The sequence below is a fragment of the Sitophilus oryzae genome, unplaced genomic scaffold, assembly GCF_002938485.1.
Source record: "Sitophilus oryzae breed Bouriz unplaced genomic scaffold, Soryzae_2.0 scaffold_808_pilon_pilon, whole genome shotgun sequence".
NCBI classification, from domain to species: Eukaryota; Metazoa; Arthropoda; class Insecta; order Coleoptera; family Curculionidae; genus Sitophilus; species Sitophilus oryzae.
The window spans coordinates 1,944,950-1,967,749 of record NW_022147426.1 but is presented as its reverse complement, the minus strand read 5'-3'; the positions used below and the strand labels follow the sequence as shown (position 1 = coordinate 1,967,749).

Below are 22,800 nucleotides of genomic sequence, written 5' to 3'. Positions count from 1 at the left end.
ATATTGAGTATTAAATTGGAATTATATTATAGGAGAATTTTTATAAGTGAATTCTAACACATCAGGTAATTTTTATAGAACATATTCGGGCCTTTTTTTCACAAAGGATTTAAAATTTAATAATGGTGTTCAATATTTTCAAAAACACATAAGTGTAAATATTTTTTTTTTGTAAAATCTACACAGAATATTTGTATTTGTAATATTCAGTTTAACTAGATTAAAATACATTTAAAATGTTGTTTTATTTAGCTAACTTCAACCCTTAATCATACATGGGGGTTAAAAAGAATCTTGGATTGGTTTTTGACACTTGACATGATAGTTGGCAACACTGGACACATGTGGCAATGAAGCCTACGATTCAGGTAGTATAACAATAATATTTATCATAGGGAAAAATTAATGGTGTATTATTTACAGGCTATACCGGGTGCGTCTCAAAAGTGGCTCACCCCTATACCTTTTTTATTTTTTCAGTCAAAAAACGAAATTTGGTATGTTAGTGTATGACATAAATTAGGATTGATTGACGTATTCAATTGTTTTTGGTCACTTCCTGTTTCACCGGAAATGACATAAATTTTGATTTTTAAATGGCACTCTCGGTATTTTTTACTTTATTCGATAGAAAATAACACTCTGAATAGAATGACATATCATATGTCAACTTTTGACATTTTCTGATATGGTTTATTTAAAATTATAACTTTCGTCTCGAAAAACCAAGTGTGTGGTATCAAATTATTGATAAAAAAATACTTTTTCCAAATATGCTAATGAGCCACCCTCGTTCCATTTGAAAAAATAGATATATGATTAAAAATACGATTTGAGCATTTTCTAACTGGCCAGGATAAGATACTAAAAACATTAGAAGATCAAATCTATTTTTCCAAGGCTCCTTGATTAAGAACTATTCTTTTAAACATAGCCACGGCACTCTAGATTTAATTTTAAAATATGATTTTTTATTAAAGGAGAATGTCAAAAGTTGACATATGATATGTCATTCTATTCAGAATGTCATTTTCTATCGATTAAAGTTAAAAAATACCGAGGGTGCCATTTAAAAATCAAAAGTTGTAGTCATTTCCGTTGAAACAGGAAGTGACCAAAAACAATTGAATACGTCAATCAATCTTGATTTATGTCATATACTAAAATACCAAATCTCTTTTTTTTATCTGAAAAAATAAAAAAGTTATAGGGGTGAGCCACTTTTGAGACGCACCCGGTAGATTTTAATGACGGTTACGTTTTAATTTTGATTACAGGGTGTTTCGAAAAACGTGTTCCATGTTAAAATAAGATTTATTTTTTTATATCGATGTAGGTCCCAGTTTGCTTTGGTTCGTAGCTACAGGGGGTTAATTCCTGCGTTTTTTTTTCAATTTGTTATAATTTTCTTCCAAGTGCTTTTAGCAATTCGAATGAAATTTTGAGGGCAAAAGTTACTATAATTTCTGCATATTTTATTGCTAAAAAAGTATCGACAGATTCACCAAAAGTGTGTTCACCATTGATGTGAATATGTTGACACTTTGTTAGCATTAAAATATGACGCACTTATAGTGTAACTTTTACCCTCAAAATTTCGTTCCAATTGCTAAAAACACTTGGAAGAAAATTATAATAAATCGAAAAAAAATAAGACTTTAATCTCTTGTAGCGACGAAATAGAGCAGAATAAGAAATAAATCTTATTTTTACATGACGAGTCTCCCCTCGAGAGATGTCACGTTTTTTGAAACACCTTGTATGCAAGGAAAGGAACAAATAACAAAAAATAGTTTAATCGAGATAAATAATTTATTGGCAGTTTTTATATTACAATTTGTATAAAATTATCCTTATTTGGTAAATATAAATGTTATAAACAAGGAATCGTCTCTGTTCGAATATATTATTCAAATATAAATAAGTTATTTACAATAAATAAGTTGATTATTCTGACCAGAAATACTCGTATTATTAAAACACAGGCAAAGAAAAACTTAAGAAATATACAACAAAAATATTTGCATTTTTTAATATACAATACATATATCTTGATTTATATAGGGTGTTCTGTTTTCTAGAACATCCCATACAGATTTTAAGCGAGAAATTAATTTTTTTACAAAATTTCTAAAAATGTTTCACATTACGAAATTGCACAAATACCGCGTATAAAAAGCTGCGTTCACAAATATTTGTATATTTCTCAAAATATATTTACTCTCACATCGAAACTACCAAGAGTCAACATTCAACAAATCTTTTATAGTTTTGCCAAAGTTGATATGTTAGCCCTAGGTAACACATTAAAAAGTTAGGTAAAAAATTTAAGCACTTGGTTATAGTCACTGTGTTATTTTTTTTTATTATTACTGAAATAGTACTCATTTTTTTAGGGGTTAAGTATTTTCAATCCTATTATGAAGTCGTACTGGCTAGGTATGGTAAAAATTTTGCGATTCATTTCAGCAGCACCTGGTAGAATGTCGATGTACAGGGTGTGGTATGTTTTAGTGTTTTATAGGGTTTCTCGTTTATGAGTAGATTGCATAGATGCTACACACAGATTTGTCATAGCCTTCTTAGTTCCTGAAATACAGGGCGAAAATATTGCATTTTGCGGCCCCTTTTGTATCTTGGTAATTTTAGAAAAATTAAAAATATATACAGTGTATCCCATTTAAGGTATTTGGGAAGGTGGTAAAACTCTATGGAACTGAGTTACTAGACATCTGATATAAGAAGGGAGTCAAAAAATGCAATAATATCAAATTCACCCTTTATTTCAGAAACTAAGAAGGCTAGGACAAATATATTAGTGTAGTATCTTTAATTTCACAAAAAAAGTAGTACAATGCATCTTTGTATCTGTACTCATTGTAACACAACGAAACTGGGACACCCTGTATAACGAAATTCTACCAGCTGCTGCAGATTCATTTTAAAATATACAGAACACACATCAATTTCATTTTAATATAAGCAAAAAGCCTCTTTTTTTACTAAATAAATAATACGGAAAAAACAATCCTGGTTATCAAAAACATATTTTATAGTTAATTTTAATTCTAATTTGATTTATCACGTCTGGGGATTGGCGTTTTTATTTTATTTCTTCTATTCTTAGTAGACGTTTACGGCACGTGTGTTGATATTTTAGTACCTTTTGATTTTCAATAGAGCATTATATTTACTTTTGAAGAAAAACTAACAGAACTGTAGTAAAAACTGAACAGGGCCCATTCGTTTGAGACCAGACTAGTTCTCTACTGACGCTTGACTGACTACTCGACTTGAAAGCGTGGGTGTATTCAGAGACAACCAGAGAAAACATTATACCATACGATCGAGAAAAAAAACGGCATCAAAGGAGGCTGCGGAATGACAATCGATAATAAATTTAATCTTTTTCTTTTTTAATTTTTCAAAAATAATTAGTGTTATTGACCCGGCTAAAATTATCGATTGCCATACTCCAGTCGTATTTGACACCGTTTTTTTTCTCTATCATACAGTATATGTTTCGATTCGGGGAAGGTCCACTGTCCATGGACGTTTGCAGTACTCCTGGTTGCTGTTTCCATGTATAGTACGAGATAGCTCTTTGATATATCTTTTGCTATGCTCTCTGGAACAGCGTGCGAGTCGTCTGGCTGCCGATAGACGTTGCGTTCACTACTGCGCATTGAAAGAAGATCCTATATATAGTTTTTTATTTAGTCCTTTAAATTCTACTATTGAATATAAATCGAACAAGGCTCCATAGCGTGGCGCGAAAACGTTCCGCCCATAAAGTGAGAAGTCCCGAATAATTCTGGTGATTAAAAAAACAATTATTTAATACTTTACTATCAGAATATAAACGAAAAAATAAAAAAGTTTACCCCTAGCCGGTATTGAACTCGGGACTTCTCGCTTTATAGGCGGAGCGTTTTCGCGCCGCGCTATACAGGGTGTCTCAGAAATAAGTGCAAGTATTTTAACTGCTAGTATAGTTCAATTTCATGAGGTTTTTTTCGCGAAAAAAAAATGAAAATTCGGAATTTTATGAAAAAATATTTGGAAATTTTTTTATCTTTTAGTTAAAAAACATAATTTCTTGATGATATGGCAACGTAGGTAGTAGATTAAATTTACAAGAAAGAAAATCCAAAAAAGATTCAGCGGTTCTCAAAATTTTAGCAAAAAATATTTTTTTTTGGAAATAACTCCGTTATTTTGACTTATTTGAAAAAAGATAAAGAGAAAATATGTTACTTTTGTCGAGATCTGCCACCCCTTAAAATACTTGCACTTATTTGTGGGACACCCTGTATATGGAGACTTGGGTAATTTATATTCAATACTATTTAATGGACTGAATAAAAACAAATATATAGGATCTTCTTTCAATGCGCAGTAGTGAACGCCAAGGGCGTAGATAAGGGGGGGGGGTACTGGGGGACAGTACCCCCCCCCCTGACGCTTGACGAGATACGAGAATTGAAATAGTCATTGGCTATGAAAGGATTTTTTTAAATTAATATCCGATATATAAGAACACTTTGTATGCTTTTAATTATGTTGATTTATCGTTTATAATATGTTCGACCTAATTAAAAGCATACAAAGTGTTCTTATTGGCCAGGACAGATTAGTGGGGTTAACTCTAATCAATATCCATAAAGATATTGAAATAAATGTTAATGCTGTTATTGATAGGTTTTCCAAACAGCGTACTAGAAAACTTGATTTTGTTTTGTAGTTTTATTTATAGTTTATAGTTTTTATAGTTTTTTTGATAGTTTAGAGTTTTTTATTTAAAGTTTATAGAAAATTAACTAATAAACGTCGTTGTTTCGTTTTTGTTTATGTTATTTACAAATCTATATTTTAATTTAGTTATTAGTTATGTTTTTATATCTTTTTGAAGACAAAAAAATCGCCGTCCTTTTAATTCGACAAAAAAATTCCGACGGTGATTTTTTTTGCGACTTAATCATAGTACTACCCCCATAGCATACACCTATCTACGCCCCTGGTGAACGTAACGTCTATCGGCAGCCAGACGACTAGCACGCTGTTCCAGAGCCTTTCTCGAAAACGTTGCTAGCTCTTAGGTTAGTACGCTTGCAATACGCTTCGTGGACAGAGTTTAGTACGCTAGACTACACAAGCTGCACGGCTTATTTTGAAGCTTCAAAATTATCCTCCGTGGACAGCGGGCCTAAATCTCCGACCACACCCATTTATTCACCCCATCTCTTACGACACACTCTCCGTGCCAGCATTACCCCCGTGCATCGCGTTCGAGTCCAAACTATTACAATCCGAGTCATTCGAGTGCGGACTAGAGTAATTAGCCGCCTCCTGCAGCCGCATCAGCATGTTCAACAAAGGATCGCCCTCGTTCTCCGCCTGCGCGCTGGAGTTGCTCTCCAGCCCTACGTCCTTGGCCGGGATGGTGGTCAGGCCCTGGGGAGGAGCTCCAGGCCAGGGGTACGTATCGAGGATGAACTGCGTGGGATCCGTCCAGGGTGCGCGGCGGCCGTAGAGCTGAAGGCCTTCGCGCGCGGCCTCTCGCAGGTAGGGGGCCAGGGAGTAGTTCCAGACGTCGGCGAACCAGGCGCGGGCCGCGTCCAGTTCCAGGGGACAACCTGGAAAAGAAAGGAGTAAGTTCGAATGTGGTAGACGATGAGTCAGCAATTGAAACTAAATAAAGAATAGTATATTGTTTTATTAGGAGTAAAATTATTGATGCTTTTATGATGACGACGTTAAGTTATAGTTTATTTTATTACTAGTATACAGGGTGGTCCGAACTGTATTCCGAAAACTTGTCTTAAAATGCCTAGTTTCGAAGATACATGATGTAGAAGTTTTATTTTTATTTCGATTTTTTCCAAATAATTTCTGAAGTAACATCAATATTTGGATGAAAATTGGTGTCTGGCTGTTTTCTGACATGAGAAATTTGATTTTGATGTCAATATAACTCCTATATGTACAGGGCGCCACCTACATGCGTTTTAACTTGTTTGAAGAGTAATAACTTTTCGTCCGTACCTGTATAAAACTACTGAGTGAAAAAATATACATTTATCTACGTCGGTGAGTTAAGAAGCTCTTAACTCCGGCATTCTGAGTAAGTTAAAAGCTTCTTAACTCTATTTGACTGAAATGTTAAATTTAGGAACAATTTATTTTTTCTTTTAAATTAATCATAAATATTTCTTCAAAAAAATGATGATATAACAGTTTCTATCGAACTTTTGGCACAAAAACATTTCAAATTTATTATTTCAGTCTGATAACTATTTAGTCAACATGTTTAATTTATGTCAATGATGACAGATATTGATAATTTTGATTCCAAATATTTCGAGATACATTATTCGTAGCGATTTTTACCAAGATACTTTTTTTACGTAAAAAACGTCGTAAATGCATCTTTTTAATCAGTTTTATACAGGTACGGACGAAAAGTTACTACTTGTCAAAGCAGTTAAAAAATATGTAGGTGGTGCCCTCTACAAGGAGTCATATTGACATCAAAATCAAATGCCAAAACAACTCCCAGACACCAATTTTCATCCAAATATTTACGTTATTTCAGAAATTATATGGAAAAAATCGAAATAAAATTGAAACTTCTACACCCTGTATCTCTGAAACTACGTGTTTTAGGACATACATTTATACGAACTTTTTTAATTATTTTTAGCCGCAGAATATGCCGCCGAAATTTCCGGAATACAGGTCCGTCCACCCTGTATAAAATTAGTATAACAGTACATATAAAATACCGAAAAAAAATGGTATCAAAGACGGCTCGGGAATGTCAATCGACGAAAACTTGTCAAAAATTAATACTAATTATAGAAAAATTAATAGTTAAAAAATAAATCAACAGCCGTTTTCGACACTGTTTTTTTTTTCAATCGTATTGTATTACTACTATTATTATACATTTCCTACCACAGACAACTTACTCAAAAATAATCTTGGTCCAATGGCAACGTCTCCGCTGCTGTGCGTTTCCAAAAAGGCGTTTAAGTGTTGCCATACCCTGGGCAACCAGCCTAAAATAGCGGCTAGTTCAGGCTGAGGCCCTTGTTCCAGTTCTAGGGAAGCCAGACGACGTCTCAACACGCGCCCTAGCAGACCCCTGGCTGGTTCCATATGGGGTGCCACCAGAACCCACCTATAATAAAAGAGGAAATATCCATTAATGTGATACCTAAATCTTTTTTTTTTCGTTTCTAACGTAATCTCAACTTACCTAAAACCGTGTTGAAGTTGTAGACTAGTGGCCGAACACGCACTTTGAGCCATGGTTCCTAACAAACAGGGTAGGTTCCTAGGTAAGCTTCCCAGCGCATCCGCCAGAGGTCCAGCTTTGTGTAGATTGTCAAGAACGACCACGCAAGGCAAAACGTTTGTATCGCCCGACGCTGCTTGCTCTGATAGGTGTTGAAGGTACTGACGAAGTTCTTTAGCTGACTTATTATCCACACTGGAAAAATAAAGATTAAAACACTAGTTTCAAGACGTTATAGACTGCCTAACGGTACAGTTGTCTAAAAATACACTGAGAGCCAACTTACTTGAATGTAGCCACGGCCTCTTGCGGATCTCTTCCTAAACTTTGAGCGTGGAATTCGGCAAGTCGAGTCGCTAGATGTGTCTTCCCCGTTCCCGGAGCTCCACAAAGTACCAATCTTCTGTGTTCCGCAAGGAGGGATACAAGACGCTGAGCAACGCCTTTAGGAATTAGCGTTTCGAACGCTAGAGCAGCTACTGGTTGCAGAACCTTAAAAGAAAAGACCATTACGTTAGAACTTAAATAATCACCTTGATACTCTTTTACTTGATAATAACGGTAAGCCATCTTTTTCTTGTTCTTATTGGTAGTAATAATAAGAATTTTTGAAATTTAGATCTGATGAAATAGAACTACAATATCTAATTAAACTTTCATTTCTTGTTCTTATTTTTCATTACAACTCCTTGTAAAATTGTTGTTGACTAATACAGTATTATAGATGGCATTTGAGCGAAACTTATTATTAAGAATTATTTCTTATAGTTTTAGATTTAGTCTGTCCAACGACTCAGGGAAGATTTCGGCAGATGGCATAAAACAATGGCAGAAAATACAATTTGATTGGGAACTAAAATGACAGACACAAAACAGTTAACTGTCACTGGATTCTCTCATTGGAAATACTATGGCGATATCAAATATACTATCGTTAACATTTGATAACTAGAGTAAAACATAGTTTAAATAAAAATGCGAATCAGATCCAGTTTAGTTATGTCTTCTTGATATAGTAACTTTGATTATCTTGATATAGTAGGTATACTCTTATAACTTGTTGTTTAACTTCTTTTCTTATAACTTGACATAGTATTGTCAGAAAAAGTTTCGTAAGTCACTGATAACTAAAGTAAAATATACTTTAAACAAATGCGAATCCTATCCAGCTTAGTTATGTCTGTTTTCTGATATAGTTTCAAACTTTTTTATTAATTGGTTCTCTTATAAGTCGTTTAAAAGCTTGGAACACCCGCAAAAGTTCAACTTTTGCGGGTGTCAACAAAAATTCCACTTCTCCTTCAACAAAAATTCCACTTCTCCAACTCCCATGGATAACATACCAAGTATGTAGAACTTTGAGAAATACTTCTCTATTACACGCCGTATAAAGTAATGAATATTCAATACACTTACCACGTGCACAGTCGAGACTCTACCAATGGCGTAGCCCACGGGCAGCAAATCCGGAGGTCCAGCCTCCGGTTTCCTCTCAGCCTCTCCCAGTTTGTAACTGGCAATAGAGTCGCTGCCAAGTCCTAAACCTCCTCCCGGATCCAACCTGGCCACGTACTGTTTGAACGCCCTCCTCACCGCGTTGTCCAGCTGAGCCCACGAAGTGGAAGCTCCGATGGTCGTGTATGCCACTGGTAGTTCCGTCGTTCCGGTGTTACTGCTGCCTTTGCCGTCGTACCCGTAGTGTTCACAGTAATACCTGTTGATATAGAGATGATTTATAACTAGTGACGATTTTATTCATATAAACTTTCTAGCAAAAAAAAATGTTATGTTAAGCATACGGTTTTCTGTTTCATAATCTTGGCAGATGAATTATATTATGTATTAATTGTATTTTATATTTTGCATATGATAAGGGCTGGCAAAGGTTAATCTTGGGTCGAGATTTCCGTGTTGAAGAAGAGTACAATGCGTTTATAATGTACTGAACAAAGAGAGAACAGTAAAAACGTTGCCAAACGTACGAAATAAACCGAGAAACTGTGCACATTGCTAAGAGACGTGGAAGGGGATATAGCAGATTCGTCGCGATCGACCGGTCGACCAAATCAGTACTTAAAATTCTAGGAAAGTGTGTACAGTGTGTGTCTAGTTATCTTTTTGAAAAAAAAATCTTTTAAAAATATGCGGTTTGCGATCGTGATTTTACTTTATATACTTGATAGGGAAAGGGCGTACCGGAGAAATGTGACAACGGCGCAACAGCACACCGTCGCATTTCTCTCACTCCGACTTAATAAGATCCCTATGCGATTTACTTCCACATATGTAAATACCGACCCAAAAGTAAGAGTTGCCAGCACGGTATGCAAAATATAGATACTCTCGTACCTACCTTTCAAAACTTTGAGGTTGGCCAAGATACACCGAGATCGCTATCCTCTTCCCGTCGTTCTCCACCTCGGGAGGCGGTTCCTCCGTCGGTATGAGGTCGCTGAGCGCGTCCAAGGAACTACTCGACCTCGTCTCCAAGGCCAGGTCGGTGGGGAGGTTAGGCGTACCGGTGACCATCCGCTGCAGCCTCTCGTTGTTCTGTTTCAGGCTCAGCATCTCGCTACGCATCTTCATCACAGTATCCTGAAACATTAGAATTATCCATAGACTTAAAATAAAATATAGACTGAGCATCTCATTCATAAATAGCTGGAACATGCGGTCAGACACTGTCTTGTTATTGTTGTGTTATTGTTTTAGGTTATAACGAGTGCGACACGAGCGATAGATAGGTTGTCTCTGTCGTAACGGTCGTTCCCTGACGACTCTGCCGAGAAACACAACACTGTCTTTCGTTTCTCAAGTACACCTGAACTCTCCGTATCATAGCCGGGTAATTTTTTGATTTTAATGAAGCTATAATTAAATTAAAAAATATATCGTATTTAAACTTTTTTATATTTTATTAAGATTTAGGACAGGTTTTTAAATAAAAACTTTAGAAAAACAATTTAGAGTCCAAAAGGATAAAAAATAATAAAATACACGTTATAGAAGAAATTTTATAATCGAAATTAGGTAATTTTTGAAATTAATAATAAATTATTAATTTTAGTCAAACATTTACAACCCCTAATATTAATCAAAACAGGATCTATTCCACAGATATAATAGAATCGGCGACAGGGAGAGAAAAAAATATGATTGTTGTAATTTTTTTTTTGGTTAAGTGATGTCTTATTATGTAAATTAGAGAAAACATAAATCTGTTCCATTAAAGCAAGGAAGGTGATAGGAAGTGGATAAAATAAAAACTACATTTATTTAACTCGGTACTGTCTTTATTATACCGGGTGCGTCTCAAAAGTGGAAATTTTCAAATAAAAAAACAAGATTTAGTATGTTAGTATATGAAATAAATTAGGATTGATTGACGCATTCAATTGTTTTTGGTCACTTCCTGTTTCACCGGAAATGACTATAACTTTTAATTTTTAAACGGCACCCTCGGTATATTTCTACTTTATTCGATAGAAAATGACACTCTGAATAGAATGACATATGATATGTCAACTTTTGACATTTTCGCATATGGTTTAACTGTAATTGTAACATGCGGTTCATAACGACAATTTGACTCGAAATACCAAGTGTGTGGTATCAATATATTCATAAAAAAATGCTTTTTCCAAATATGCTAATGAGTCACCCTTGTTCCATTTGAAAAAATTGACATATGTATGATTAAAAATACGATTTGTACATCTTTTAACCGGCCTAGACAAGACACGAAACCTATTAGACGATCAAAACTATTTTCCAAGGCTCCTTGATTAAAACTTAGTGGATTGAAAAAAACTGGATTGAAATTTAAAATAGAATATGTTTTTAAGCGACAATGTCAAAAGTTGACATATGATATGTCATTCTATTCAGAGTGTCATTTTTTATCGAATAAAGTAGCAATATACCGAGGGTGCATTTAAAAATCAAAAGATGTAATCATTTCGGTGAAACAGGAAGAGACCAAAAACAATTGAATACGTCAATAAATCCTAATTTATGTCATATACCTATTAACATACAAATCTGTTTTTTTATCTGAAAAAATAAAAAAAAGTTATAGGGTTGAGCCACTTTTGAGACGATCCGGTATATTAAAAAATATTGTTTCATAATGTAATATCATTTTAAAATTCTTGTATGTTATTTTAGATTCTGAAGATAATTTTAGAATAAACCGGAATATATTTTTAATAAAAACATTATTAATTATTAACAGGTTTATAATTATGATTTTGTTACAATGTAAGTAAGTAAATAATGTAATGTAAAAGAAAAAATTTTACATTTTACTAAAATATTATCTAAATAAGCGCCTTTCTACAACAACGCCACTGACTGCCAATGGGTAAATTGAGAATTGCCTACCGGTCAAAAGTCGTTTCAAGACTTAAATGGATTATTTAAGTCAAATTTCTTGCAAATTTGGCACTGGCGAACCATATTTTATAGTTTTTGAACAGAAAAAGCCAATAAAATAAACACTTAAGGACTACAAGCTAAGAAAATGCGTTAATACAGTCGGGGAGATAGCGGCAACAAAGCTTTACCGCACACGTGCGACACGTACTACAAGGTAATAAATGAATGAATAGGCTCCCTCGCCTCTAATCGGTGTTGTCATATTGTAAAGAACTTATCCTTATTAAACAGTGTCCGACTTATAATTTAGTAGTATAAGGACTATTTAATACATCTATGGAATATTAAGACCTACTTTATTAAACTGTAGTATTAATATCTCAATATATGTGTATAACAAGAAAAAAAATATTGATAATATTAAAGAGGTGACAACATAGGCTGGATGAGAAAGGCTCGGTCGACTGTATCCAGAAGTAAACATGTGTACAAAAAAGGTTGTTTGTCCGCGTTGAGATGTAAATAGTGTAGTCTATATTTTATTTTAAGTCTATGGAATTATCTCATTAAAATCTATACTAATATATAAAATCCTTAAGTGACTGACTCACTGATTAATCACGATCCTGCTCAAACCACTCAACGTAAGAAGCTCAATTTTGGCATACAGGTTGATTCTAGGGTGTAGAGGTTCGATAAGAAGGGATTTTACGAAATTCCAGTTCCAAGGGGGTGAAACCACCCCTCAAATATTACAATATTTTTTATTTAAAAAACGGCCAAGTTTCCGAAAAAACGCTTAAACGCGCATATTTTATTTTGTTTTTTTACATATTTTAAGATTTTTAAAAATATATACAGGGTGGTTCGAAAAATCTGGTCATTGATTAATCACGATCCGGCTTAAAGCGCTTGACGTAAAAAGCTGATTTTTGGAAAATGGATTGACTTTAGTGTGTAGGTTCGATAAGAAGAGATTTTTCGAAACTCGAATTCTAAGGGGGTGAAACCACCCCTCAAATTTCTTACAGGTTATCACTGGAATATTAGAGTATTTTTTATTTAAAAACTTCTGAGTTTTTCGGAAAAAACTCTTAAACACGTATATTTTATTTTGTTGTTTTACATATTTTAAGATTTTTTAAAAATTTATACATGGTGTTTCATAAAATATGACCATTTAGTAATCACGATTCTGCTTAAACTGCTTGACGTTTAAAGCTGATTTGTGGTAACCGGATTGAATGTGGGGTGTAGAGGTTCGATAAGGAGGGGTTTCTCGAATCTCAAATTCCAAGAGGGTGAAAACGCCCCTTAAATATTACAATATTTGTTATTTAAAAAACGGTTAGTCTTTAGGGAAAACGCTTGGACACCCAGAATTTCTTTTGTTTTTTTACATATTTTTAATTTTTTTTAAAAATCATACAGGGTGTTCCAAAAAGTTTAAATGATTAATTCGACACGAACGAAGTCGCGGGTACACACTAGTTGTCTATATAAGACAATTCGCGACTTACTTTTAGGCTTTCTAGCTGATGGGCTGAGCTCAGAGCTTCCAATCTGATGTCGGTCAATACCAGATCTTTTTCCCTGAGCTGTTTCTGGAGTTCCGCCACTTCCTGTCCTTGGTCTATGGGCGCGGGAGGTGGAGGACTGTGCTGTCTGTCACTTTCGCCTTCGCTGTGACTTGACTGAACCTGCAAGGAGTCGACAGTCAAGATACATTTGACACTTATTTATGTATAAAGTTGTTGGAAATTATTCAAAAATTAGCTACGCACTTTGGTAACTTTCGCGTTCCTGGAGAACGCTTTGGTAAAGCTGCTCCTCAGCCATCCTTTCTTCTTCTTCTTTTCCTGTTTGTCGACGGAACAGGCCGAAGACAGACTGGACACGCTGTCCGAGGACGGTTGTCTGGCCAGGCTGGACCCGATCCCGGCCTGGATGCTCTGCGCCCTGAGGGACTCCATGGCCTGGCGCAGTTCTTGCAGTTCGCTATCCTGAAAAAGAACAGAAGAGTCATTTAACACGACTATTGGAATAAAGAATACAAAGAAAATGTACATGTAATTCCAACAGTGAGGCACCCCTCGTTTGTCGATATACAGGGTGTTTCAAAAAACATGTGCCTTCTCTCGTGAGAAGATTCCCCACGTAAAAATAAGATTTATTTTTCATATCAACACTAGGTCCGATTTTGCTTTGTTTCATAGCTACAGGGTGTTAAAGTCTTAATATTTTTTCGATTTACTATAATTTTCTTCCAAGTATTTTAGTGTTTTGAATGAAATTTTGAGGGTAAAAGTTAATATAAAGGCGACATATTTTAAAGCTAAAAAATATGGGTTATTACTGGAATATTTTTCTAAAAAAAGTATGTACGCTACTGACTTTTTTTTCTCGTGTTAGCGAAATAGTGTAAGCAGTTTAATGCCGATAAGTCTCTTGATATTTTGTTGACTTTGGCCTGCTTGATGAGATAAACGCAATTTTGTTAATTTGCCTTGATCCAAGTCTAATAGCAACCTTTAAAAAAAAATTAATATCATTAACTTGCGGAAGTTTTAAATAAGTACTCATTGATTCCTCATCAAAAAATATGAAAAAAGTTCCTATAAACATAGGTATGAAACTGCATAGTTTTAGAGTTACATGATGTTAAATTTTTTTTAAATTAGGTTTTTTGTAATTATCTTAAAACCATTATTTTTTTATTTGAAATTGCTGTATGTTGAACTAATAATAATAAGAACTAATAGTAATAATATTTAATAATAAATTAGGTAAAATATATAATTATTGTGATTAATAAAATTTCGTTTATCTCATCAACGAGGCCGAATTCGACAATATGAAGAGATAAATTTAAATTGGCATTAAACGGCCTACACAATTTTGATACCAAAAGAAAAAAGTCAGTGGCGCACATGTTTTTTTTTGAAAAAGTTTCCAATTGTACCATATGCACCCATATGTACGTCCCTAATGAATTTATCGACACTTTTTTAGCATTAAAATATGCATAGTCCGTAAAACGAATAACTTTGAATTTGACAGTTCCCGCGGGCTTTTCTAGTGTTAATTTTATTAGGTTAGCAACTTGCGGCCATGCTGACTCAATGCCGTCTCTATTAGAACAGCCTCGGAGCGAGATTTATGACGTCACGCTAGTTAGATACTACAGATTAATAAATATGCTGTAGAATACATGGAAAACATATATATTCCTCGTATTTTTGGTTTGTATTTTAAAAATAATATAGTTTACATGAAATATACATAATATACAGTTAATAAATACAATATATATACCTATTTATAGTAATAAATACTTTGGCAAATAAACTATGAACCATACAAATGCAGCAAATGTTTTAAAATATGGCTGAAATCGTACTCCATAGTCAGTGTAGAAAGTTTTTGTGTTAAGAATAATAATTTAAAAAAATATGTGGTCATCTTTTGACAAGTTTATATTAGTTTATTAATTGCAGTAAACATTATAATATATAAATAAATTTTGTGAATGCAAATAATAATACATCACTATTAGTAGATATTGAATGTTTTTTGTTAAATTAGATCGATTTTCAAACCCCAAAATTTAAAATATATTTTACATGTTACGCATTATCTTATGTACCACATTATTTGTATATTGTAAAACATTTGCTGCATTTGTATGGTTCATAGTTTATTTGCCAAAGTATTTATTACTATAAATAGGTATATATTATCTTCTTAATCTAAGTATATTATATTGTATTTATTAACTGTATATTATGTATATTTCATGTAAACTATATCATTTTTAAAATACAAACCAAAAATACGAGGAATAATTATGTTTTCCATGTATTCTACAACATATTTATTAATCCGTAGTATCTAACTAGCGTGACGTCATAAATCTCGCTCTGTGGCTGTTCTATTAGAGACGGCATTGGTCTAATATTTAGAAGTGTCAAAAGCTGATGACATTTTACTTTTGTCAATTATGACATTTCGTGTTGATTTTTGCAAGAAGAGGAAGAACTGTCACTTGTTTTATTATTTTCCTTTTCTATTTCATGAAAGTAAAAAGAGTTACCTATCTGATTCGTTCAGGCACTCAATTTAAAGAATATCAGTAACTTTTTTGACAGTGGGATTTTATATTTGACATGTTGGTAAAAAATAACGGTCAAAATTCAAAGTTATTCATTTTATAGACTATAGCACTTACAGTAACTTCTACACAGCAGTTATATTCGGAGTAAAAATGACTTTTTGTGCCTCCCCTGTAATGTCAAACGTACAGTCTAGCCACAAAAAGTATCATTTTTACTCTTAATAAAACAATATAGTATTAGAGATAATATTTACCTTCTTTTCTGACGTTGCTGTTAGATGTTGTAGCCTTTGCGTCATCGATGTCAAACTCTGTTCAAATGCAGATACTACATGAGCCTGAAAAGAAAAAAAAACGTTATTAAAAAATTTAATAAATTTCATTAATTATAATATTAATAATCGTAAAATATATGCATTTTTCATACCTAATAGGCATTTTGAAGATACATATTTGATTTTTGAAGAATCATTAAAAAAAACTTAATTCGCTATACAAAAATAAAGTTAATGTTCACAATTAAATATTTGAACACACATTTAAATACCTTGTAATTACATTTTTAAGCACTATTAAATACCTTGTAATTACATTTTTAAGCACTAAAATCTGTTAATTTAAATCAACAAACCAGTTCGTAAATTACCTGTTTAATATTCAGAAACTTAAACACTCAATTATTTCTAAGTGGACATTTAAAGATTAAATGGCTTATTGAAAATATTTATTTTTTCATAATACAAAAGCGTTTTAAATGTTTGACAAATAAAATTCTGAGAAATAAATCAAATGCACTATTTTATTTGTTAAAATCGAGGTAAATTTCAAAGTTTACTGCAAAGAGACAATATTTATTTAAAGCTAACAAATACGAAAAACCAAATAAAGTATTTAATTTTCGTTCGTTTTTTATATTAATATCTTCAGTGCATAATTTATTTTTATTAAAATATCAAACATGCTATAAAATTACAATTTTATTATTCTAAAATATTAAACACTAATTGACTTGTTCAGACCGTAAAATTTGAAAGGCATCTCGAAAATATCTGATTCTCCGAAATAGAAAATCGTTAAAAAGAGCCTGCTTGACACATTTACATTTATAATTAATTTTGTTTTATGTGCCTTGCCTAGTATTAAACAAATTCGCTGTTGCTGTTAATATTGTTGTTTTCTACTGCCTCTAATTTTCTTTGTGCTTAAATCATTCTTTAATAATACTAAATCGATAGTAATGGCTGTAAGATATTATATTATTTAGTATTGGCTGATACTATCATATTTGTTTAATTTAACTATCGTATGATCGGAAAAAAACTGCGTCCAGTTGACTTGGAAATGACGATCGATGGCAGTCCCCGTATAATTTTATTGTACATAGAGAATGACAGCGATCTTCGTTTCAAACCCATCACTGACGGTTTTTTTTTGATCATATTGTACTATTTATATTCATGGAATATACAGGGTTATATACCCTGAATTTACGATTTAATGTACAGGGTAATCCTGAAAAACTACTCACGTAATTTATGGACTTATGTTAATTTGTGTTTATCACGTGACGTAATCAGTGGAACTATTATATTTGTTGATGAGATAAATATTTTTCTCTCTATCAAAGTTAATTAGAAAACTGACAAACTTCGATAGATTATGTCACAGGAAACAGGTCTGGCTGTCGGGCAGGCCACCACTTCTGGTGATAAATCAAACTTTCCTCTTAACAGTTTAATATCTACAATGACAGTTCGAATGGTCTTTTCTCGTTAATAGCCACTCAAGAATACATTTAACATATTATGTATCGTTAAAACGAAAATTGAATTAGTAATTTGACTATTAGAAATATCTAGATAATTAATTTTATTTTTTATTGGCAACTTTTTATATCGCAAGAACTGAACTGCGAAACTTAGCAGTTTCTTTCAAGAAGAAACAATCTCTGCTAGAATAACTACTGTCAACAAATGGTAATAATATGAATTTTCAAGGAAAGTATCATTACAAAAACTATAAATATTATTTCATAAGTGTATTGATTGAGACCCACTTTAATTTAGCAAAAGCTAAAGTAATGTACAACGAACTAGTCGACAGAAAAGACATTCTAACAAGTAACACAACACTGGAAATAGAGGAATATACCGGGTGTTGCATCGTCGGACGGGACATAGGAAATCCCTAATTATTTTAGAGAATAATTCTATTTAGGTTTATTGAAGAGCACTAAAACCCACATTTCAAAAGAATAACTTTAGCTATTTTTGATTAGCTCGTTTACGAGTTATCGCCGATTTCTTTTTAAATTTTCTCCTTTCTTATGGCTCTGTATTTACTTATGAGCACCAGTCAAGGTAAAAGATAACTGTCAAATGAAGTTGTCATTTCAGAAATTTACCTATTTAGTGCTTTATTATTATTGAAAACTCATTCCTACATCGGAAATCTTAAAGATGTATTTATAAATACAAATTAATATGAATTAAAGTAAAATAAAGTAATCAATTACAAGGTTAATTATAGTATTATTACAATATTCAATAGCTTATTAATTTAGGTACTATTAAATTGTTAGAACTTTAGGATTTAAGATGTTCAAATATTCCAAAATCATCCATCCATCGACTGCTAAACAATAACCCAGGCGATCATAAAATTCTCTTCTTACATTCGCTAGTTGGTAAACTGAAATTCTATTGCATTCGGCAGAAATAACATTTTTTAACTCGTCTAGATTTGGGTATTTTTATCCTTGTATATCCTGTTTTTTAAATGGCCCCATAGAAATAAATCATTTGGCGGAATATCAGGAGACCTGCTGGCCAATTTACTGTATGATTTAGGCCAATAACATTTCCGTTAAAACTATTGTCTAAATATTCCCGAACAGCCAGGGTACTATGTGCCGGGCAGCCATCCATTTGGTACCAAACTTCCTGATTTTTCCTAGCGGCATCATGTAAAGCAGGTAAAATATGATTTAAAAAAAAGTATACAAAATATATAAATAAAAAAAGAATAGACAACAATGGGCCCAACTACAAAAAGAGTATCTAAATATGCGAGGGAATCTACACCTTAATTGGAAATGGTTGAAAAAGCTGAAAATGACGATGATGATGAATTGTATTGATTCTTAATTGGCTTTTAATGCTAAGATTGTTACTAAACGTTTTGTCTTCTTTAAAAACGAGTATCTGTAAAATAAAATAAGTAAATATTATTTAATTAAACTAAAGTATATCATTTGATATATATTTCGTTGATAAGAACAAAAGACCCGCTGGGTTTCATTGACCCTACACGCACAAACCAACAAATTGGAATATTAAAATTTAACCCAATTATGTACTTTGAACGGAGGACGTGTGGCCATATAATGCCATTTAGGCTGCATCGTTTCTTAAGTGAGTTAAATTAGCCGCGTCCACACTTGACCGACTAAAGATAAAAACGGCCATTTATCGTTGTTGTCGTTTCTGCAGCTTTAAACGAACAACATAAGGCATGTGTGTGCTTATTCGCAATAAACTGTGCGTTAACTCGACTAACCACCATATGATTTTAGTTTAAAGGCCCGGGAACAGAATTATTGCAGCGTAAAGGTGCGTACACACCAGGGAGACATTGGTTGCAAACGATTGTAAATGCTTGTAAATCTTTTTGATTTTTTAACTAATATCTATAAGGTCCAATGATCCAAAATAATGAAGATTTGAGCAATTTTATAAGAAACAACAATAATAGTTATAGTATTTATCTATCAAGGGAATTATAAGGGTGCTTATTTTATTTTATTTCTTACCGAACATAGTATATTTTTGTCCTATTTTAAAACGACACAAATGTTGCATTGTATTAACGCTGCTGGTAGGAGCTTTGTTTATTGTGTATTAAATGACTTGCTTATGGCTGACGGTTGTTGTCAATAGAGTTCAATTTTTTGCCAAAAAAAAACGGCTTTCGTACTAATTTGGCACAGTGTCTTCTTTAAAATGGAGGAAATAAATTAAAAAAAGCTGTAGAAGCACGACAATCGTTATTTCCACCTAAAAATGAATCTATTCACCGAAGGAATATAAAAAATATCTTCAGTGGCTGGGACAGAAAAATATTCTAGTAGGTGATGTCGATGAAACTGTTCTTTTGTAAATTTATTATATGTGACATTAATGATGTAAATAAATTATTAAAGTAGTTAGATGAGTGTCCATTTTCATTTTATATTATTACTCAAAATCTCTATTGTACTTCATGGTTGTTACCTATAAAAGGTAGAGGTAATTATGACATTTCAATAATGTTCCAAGAGAGTTATGACTCTATTAATAGTTAAAGTAACCAATACGACATAAACTTAATAGCTTATATTAATTCAGCAGGAAATAAATAGATTTTTTACCAATTTTTTAAATCGAGTATACAGACTTTTCTTAATGCATAACGAAACTCTCCATATTTGTTGAATACACTTATTCGAGATCATTTTTTTGTCTATATTACACATTTTATCTTTTATCCAATAGCCACTACTTATACAGATATTACTCACACGTATATAAAATAAAAAATAACACACGCGTGAGTTTTTGAAGTTATAACAAAACAAAAACAAACTAGTGTGTTATGAATGCCCAATCATATACGCTACGCGAGACTTTTCTGGCAGTATTTGTGCTGTAACCGCCTCTGCCTGGTTAATAATAATTTCTTGCTGAAGATCTTCCTGAATCATTGTTCTTTAAAATTTGACTTGCTGGTTGATAATTCACTATTTTATCATTAAAAAATCGCGATTTATCTCTTAATGTCAGTGCTATTTATTATTTACAAAAAAACAAAACGCACATATTGCTATATTGCATAATAACATAAACGCACCCTGATAATTTATTAATTCGCAACAATGAAAGTATAACTGGTAGATCCTTTAAAAATTTAGTACATCTTTAAAAATAATCTAAAATGGCAATATTCCATGGGTATATTGATAAATAAGTTCTAAATTACAAGAAAATGCATTTTCTACGGAAACTTAAAGAGATAGGTAAAAAATGGTATAATATAATTTGATAGACAATTAAATTGTGCATCTGATTCTCGTAAAATATACAAGGTGTTCCGTTTAAATTAAACAAGTTATTGCGGTTTGAAGCTAATAATTATTTAAAATAAATTTTTAGGCACTCTGTATAAGGTAGTATTATTTTTACTATTGCAACAAAATAACTGATCAATAAATAAACTTAAGTAAATATTTAGTATTAAAAACGTTGATACCCTTGGAGAAATGAAGCCTTAAAATTTTTACTGCAATTTCACAAAACTGAAAATATTTCAAAAACGGTAAGGTTTAAGTATAATAAACCTTAATCAAATTTACCTTTATTTTAATTATAGAAACTAAAAATGAAATAATATACAGGGCGTTCCATTTAAAAAAATACAACTTTGATATTTTTTACTTATTTGAGACACTCTGTATCTTGTAAAATTATTTTTAAATTGTACCTCTAATAGTCCTTCATCGAACCCAAAACTTACAATTTGTAAAAATCTCATCGTTTAGCTACAATACTCCGTGTCGTATGTATAATAGATGATCTAGGATTGTATAATAGATGATCTAGTATAATAGATGTATAATAGATGATCTAGGATTCATCAACAGATCAACATGAAAATGCAATAATAATAATTGTATAGATAGATTTTCTTATTGCTGAGGGCTATAAATCCTAAGTTCAAGGCCGACTATGTGAAAGATATTACAGTCGGGTTACTACACAACGTAAGTTATCTTACTAACTTAAGACATATTTTCGGCCTACGCACAAGAATATATTTATCCGTAACACTTTTCACTATTCATTTTCTTTTTCACCTTGAGAGCCTTCGAGCTTTTCTATTTGTATAGGTCAATGCAACGTTGAAATATTGCTTCAGTTTAACTGGTTGTTAAATGTTCTAATATGATTACCCTATATACATATAAGATACTGTTAGTCAAAGTTATTGGGATTGTCAACAATTTTATTACTTTTCTTGTTATATCTATAAAAATACTACAAATGGTTTGATTAAAGTAAAACACAAAAAAATACAAATAGATACTTTGGACTTCTCCTCAGCAAATAAATTTAAATAATTATTTATTTAAATTTAAGCACTCTTGTTTATAACCACGTGCTACATAAAACAATATCATTAGTATGTTAATATTATTCTAAAGTTTATAGTAGACAGCGTAGAAGATATCTTGCCAAGAACTAAAATATGTGGTAATATCTAGGTCTCATTCTCATTGTATCATTCGAATATTTTAATTATACTACTTTACTACATGGATAATATAAACAAACAAATTATACAGGGTGTCCCAGAAATAAGTGCAAGTATTTTAACTGGTAGTATAGTTGAACCCCAGAAGCACGCTAATGAGGTTTTTTCGCGAAAAAAAAATTGAAAATTCGATATTTTTTGAAAAATTTTTTTGGATTTTTTTTAGTTTTTAGTTAAAAAGCATAATTTCTTGATAATATGACTAATATGAAATTTACAAGAAAGAAAATCCAGAAAAGATCCAGTCGTTCTCAAAATTTTAGCAAAAAATCATTTTTTTTTGGAAATTTTCGAAGTAAAATAACTCCGTTATTTTGGACTTATTTGAAAAACGATAAAGAGAAAATATGTTTCTTTTATCGAGATCTACAAAATCTAAAATCGATCTTAAAATATTTGCACTTATTTCGGGGACACTCTGTATAGAAAAATAGAAACTCTTTTTATTTTTCTATATAATTTGTTTGTTCGATTTTTTATACCAAAGTAGTGATAACGTGGTATAACGTGGATAACCGATAAAAAAAAAGAAATACAAAAAAAAACTTCAGTAGTACCTCTAGAGAATCAAGCAATACTAGGAGTCCTACCCCTAACAATGAATCAAAATACCAACCTATAAAACAGCTATAATACTAAATGACTGCCTTTTCCTTAAATC

The 22,800-nt window shown here is 32.2% G+C and overlaps 1 protein-coding gene across 3 annotated transcripts in view; it reads right to left on the bottom strand.

The window, feature by feature from the left end:
• Positions 1–5,007: 5,007 nt before the first annotated feature.
• Positions 5,008–22,800, bottom strand: part of LOC115888857 (protein sickie) — a 388,604-nt gene continuing 370,811 nt past the window's right edge. For 2 of the 3 annotated variants that reach the window (XM_030908721.1, XM_030908722.1), the window contains 9 exons: positions 16,046–16,129; positions 13,462–13,680; positions 13,198–13,377; positions 9,654–9,895; positions 8,717–9,014; positions 7,587–7,792; positions 7,262–7,495; positions 6,972–7,183; positions 5,008–5,636 (listed from right to left, as the gene is read on the bottom strand). In XM_030908721.1, coding sequence (XP_030764581.1) covers positions 5,245–5,636; positions 6,972–7,183; positions 7,262–7,495; positions 7,587–7,792; positions 8,717–9,014; positions 9,654–9,895; positions 13,198–13,377; positions 13,462–13,680; positions 16,046–16,129 — 2,067 coding nt within the window. In that variant the 3' untranslated portion in view covers positions 5,008–5,244. The remainder of the gene's footprint in view (positions 5,637–6,971; positions 7,184–7,261; positions 7,496–7,586; positions 7,793–8,716; positions 9,015–9,653; positions 9,896–13,197; positions 13,378–13,461; positions 13,681–16,045; positions 16,130–22,800) is intronic. The other variant, XM_030908723.1, reaches the window with a different exon arrangement.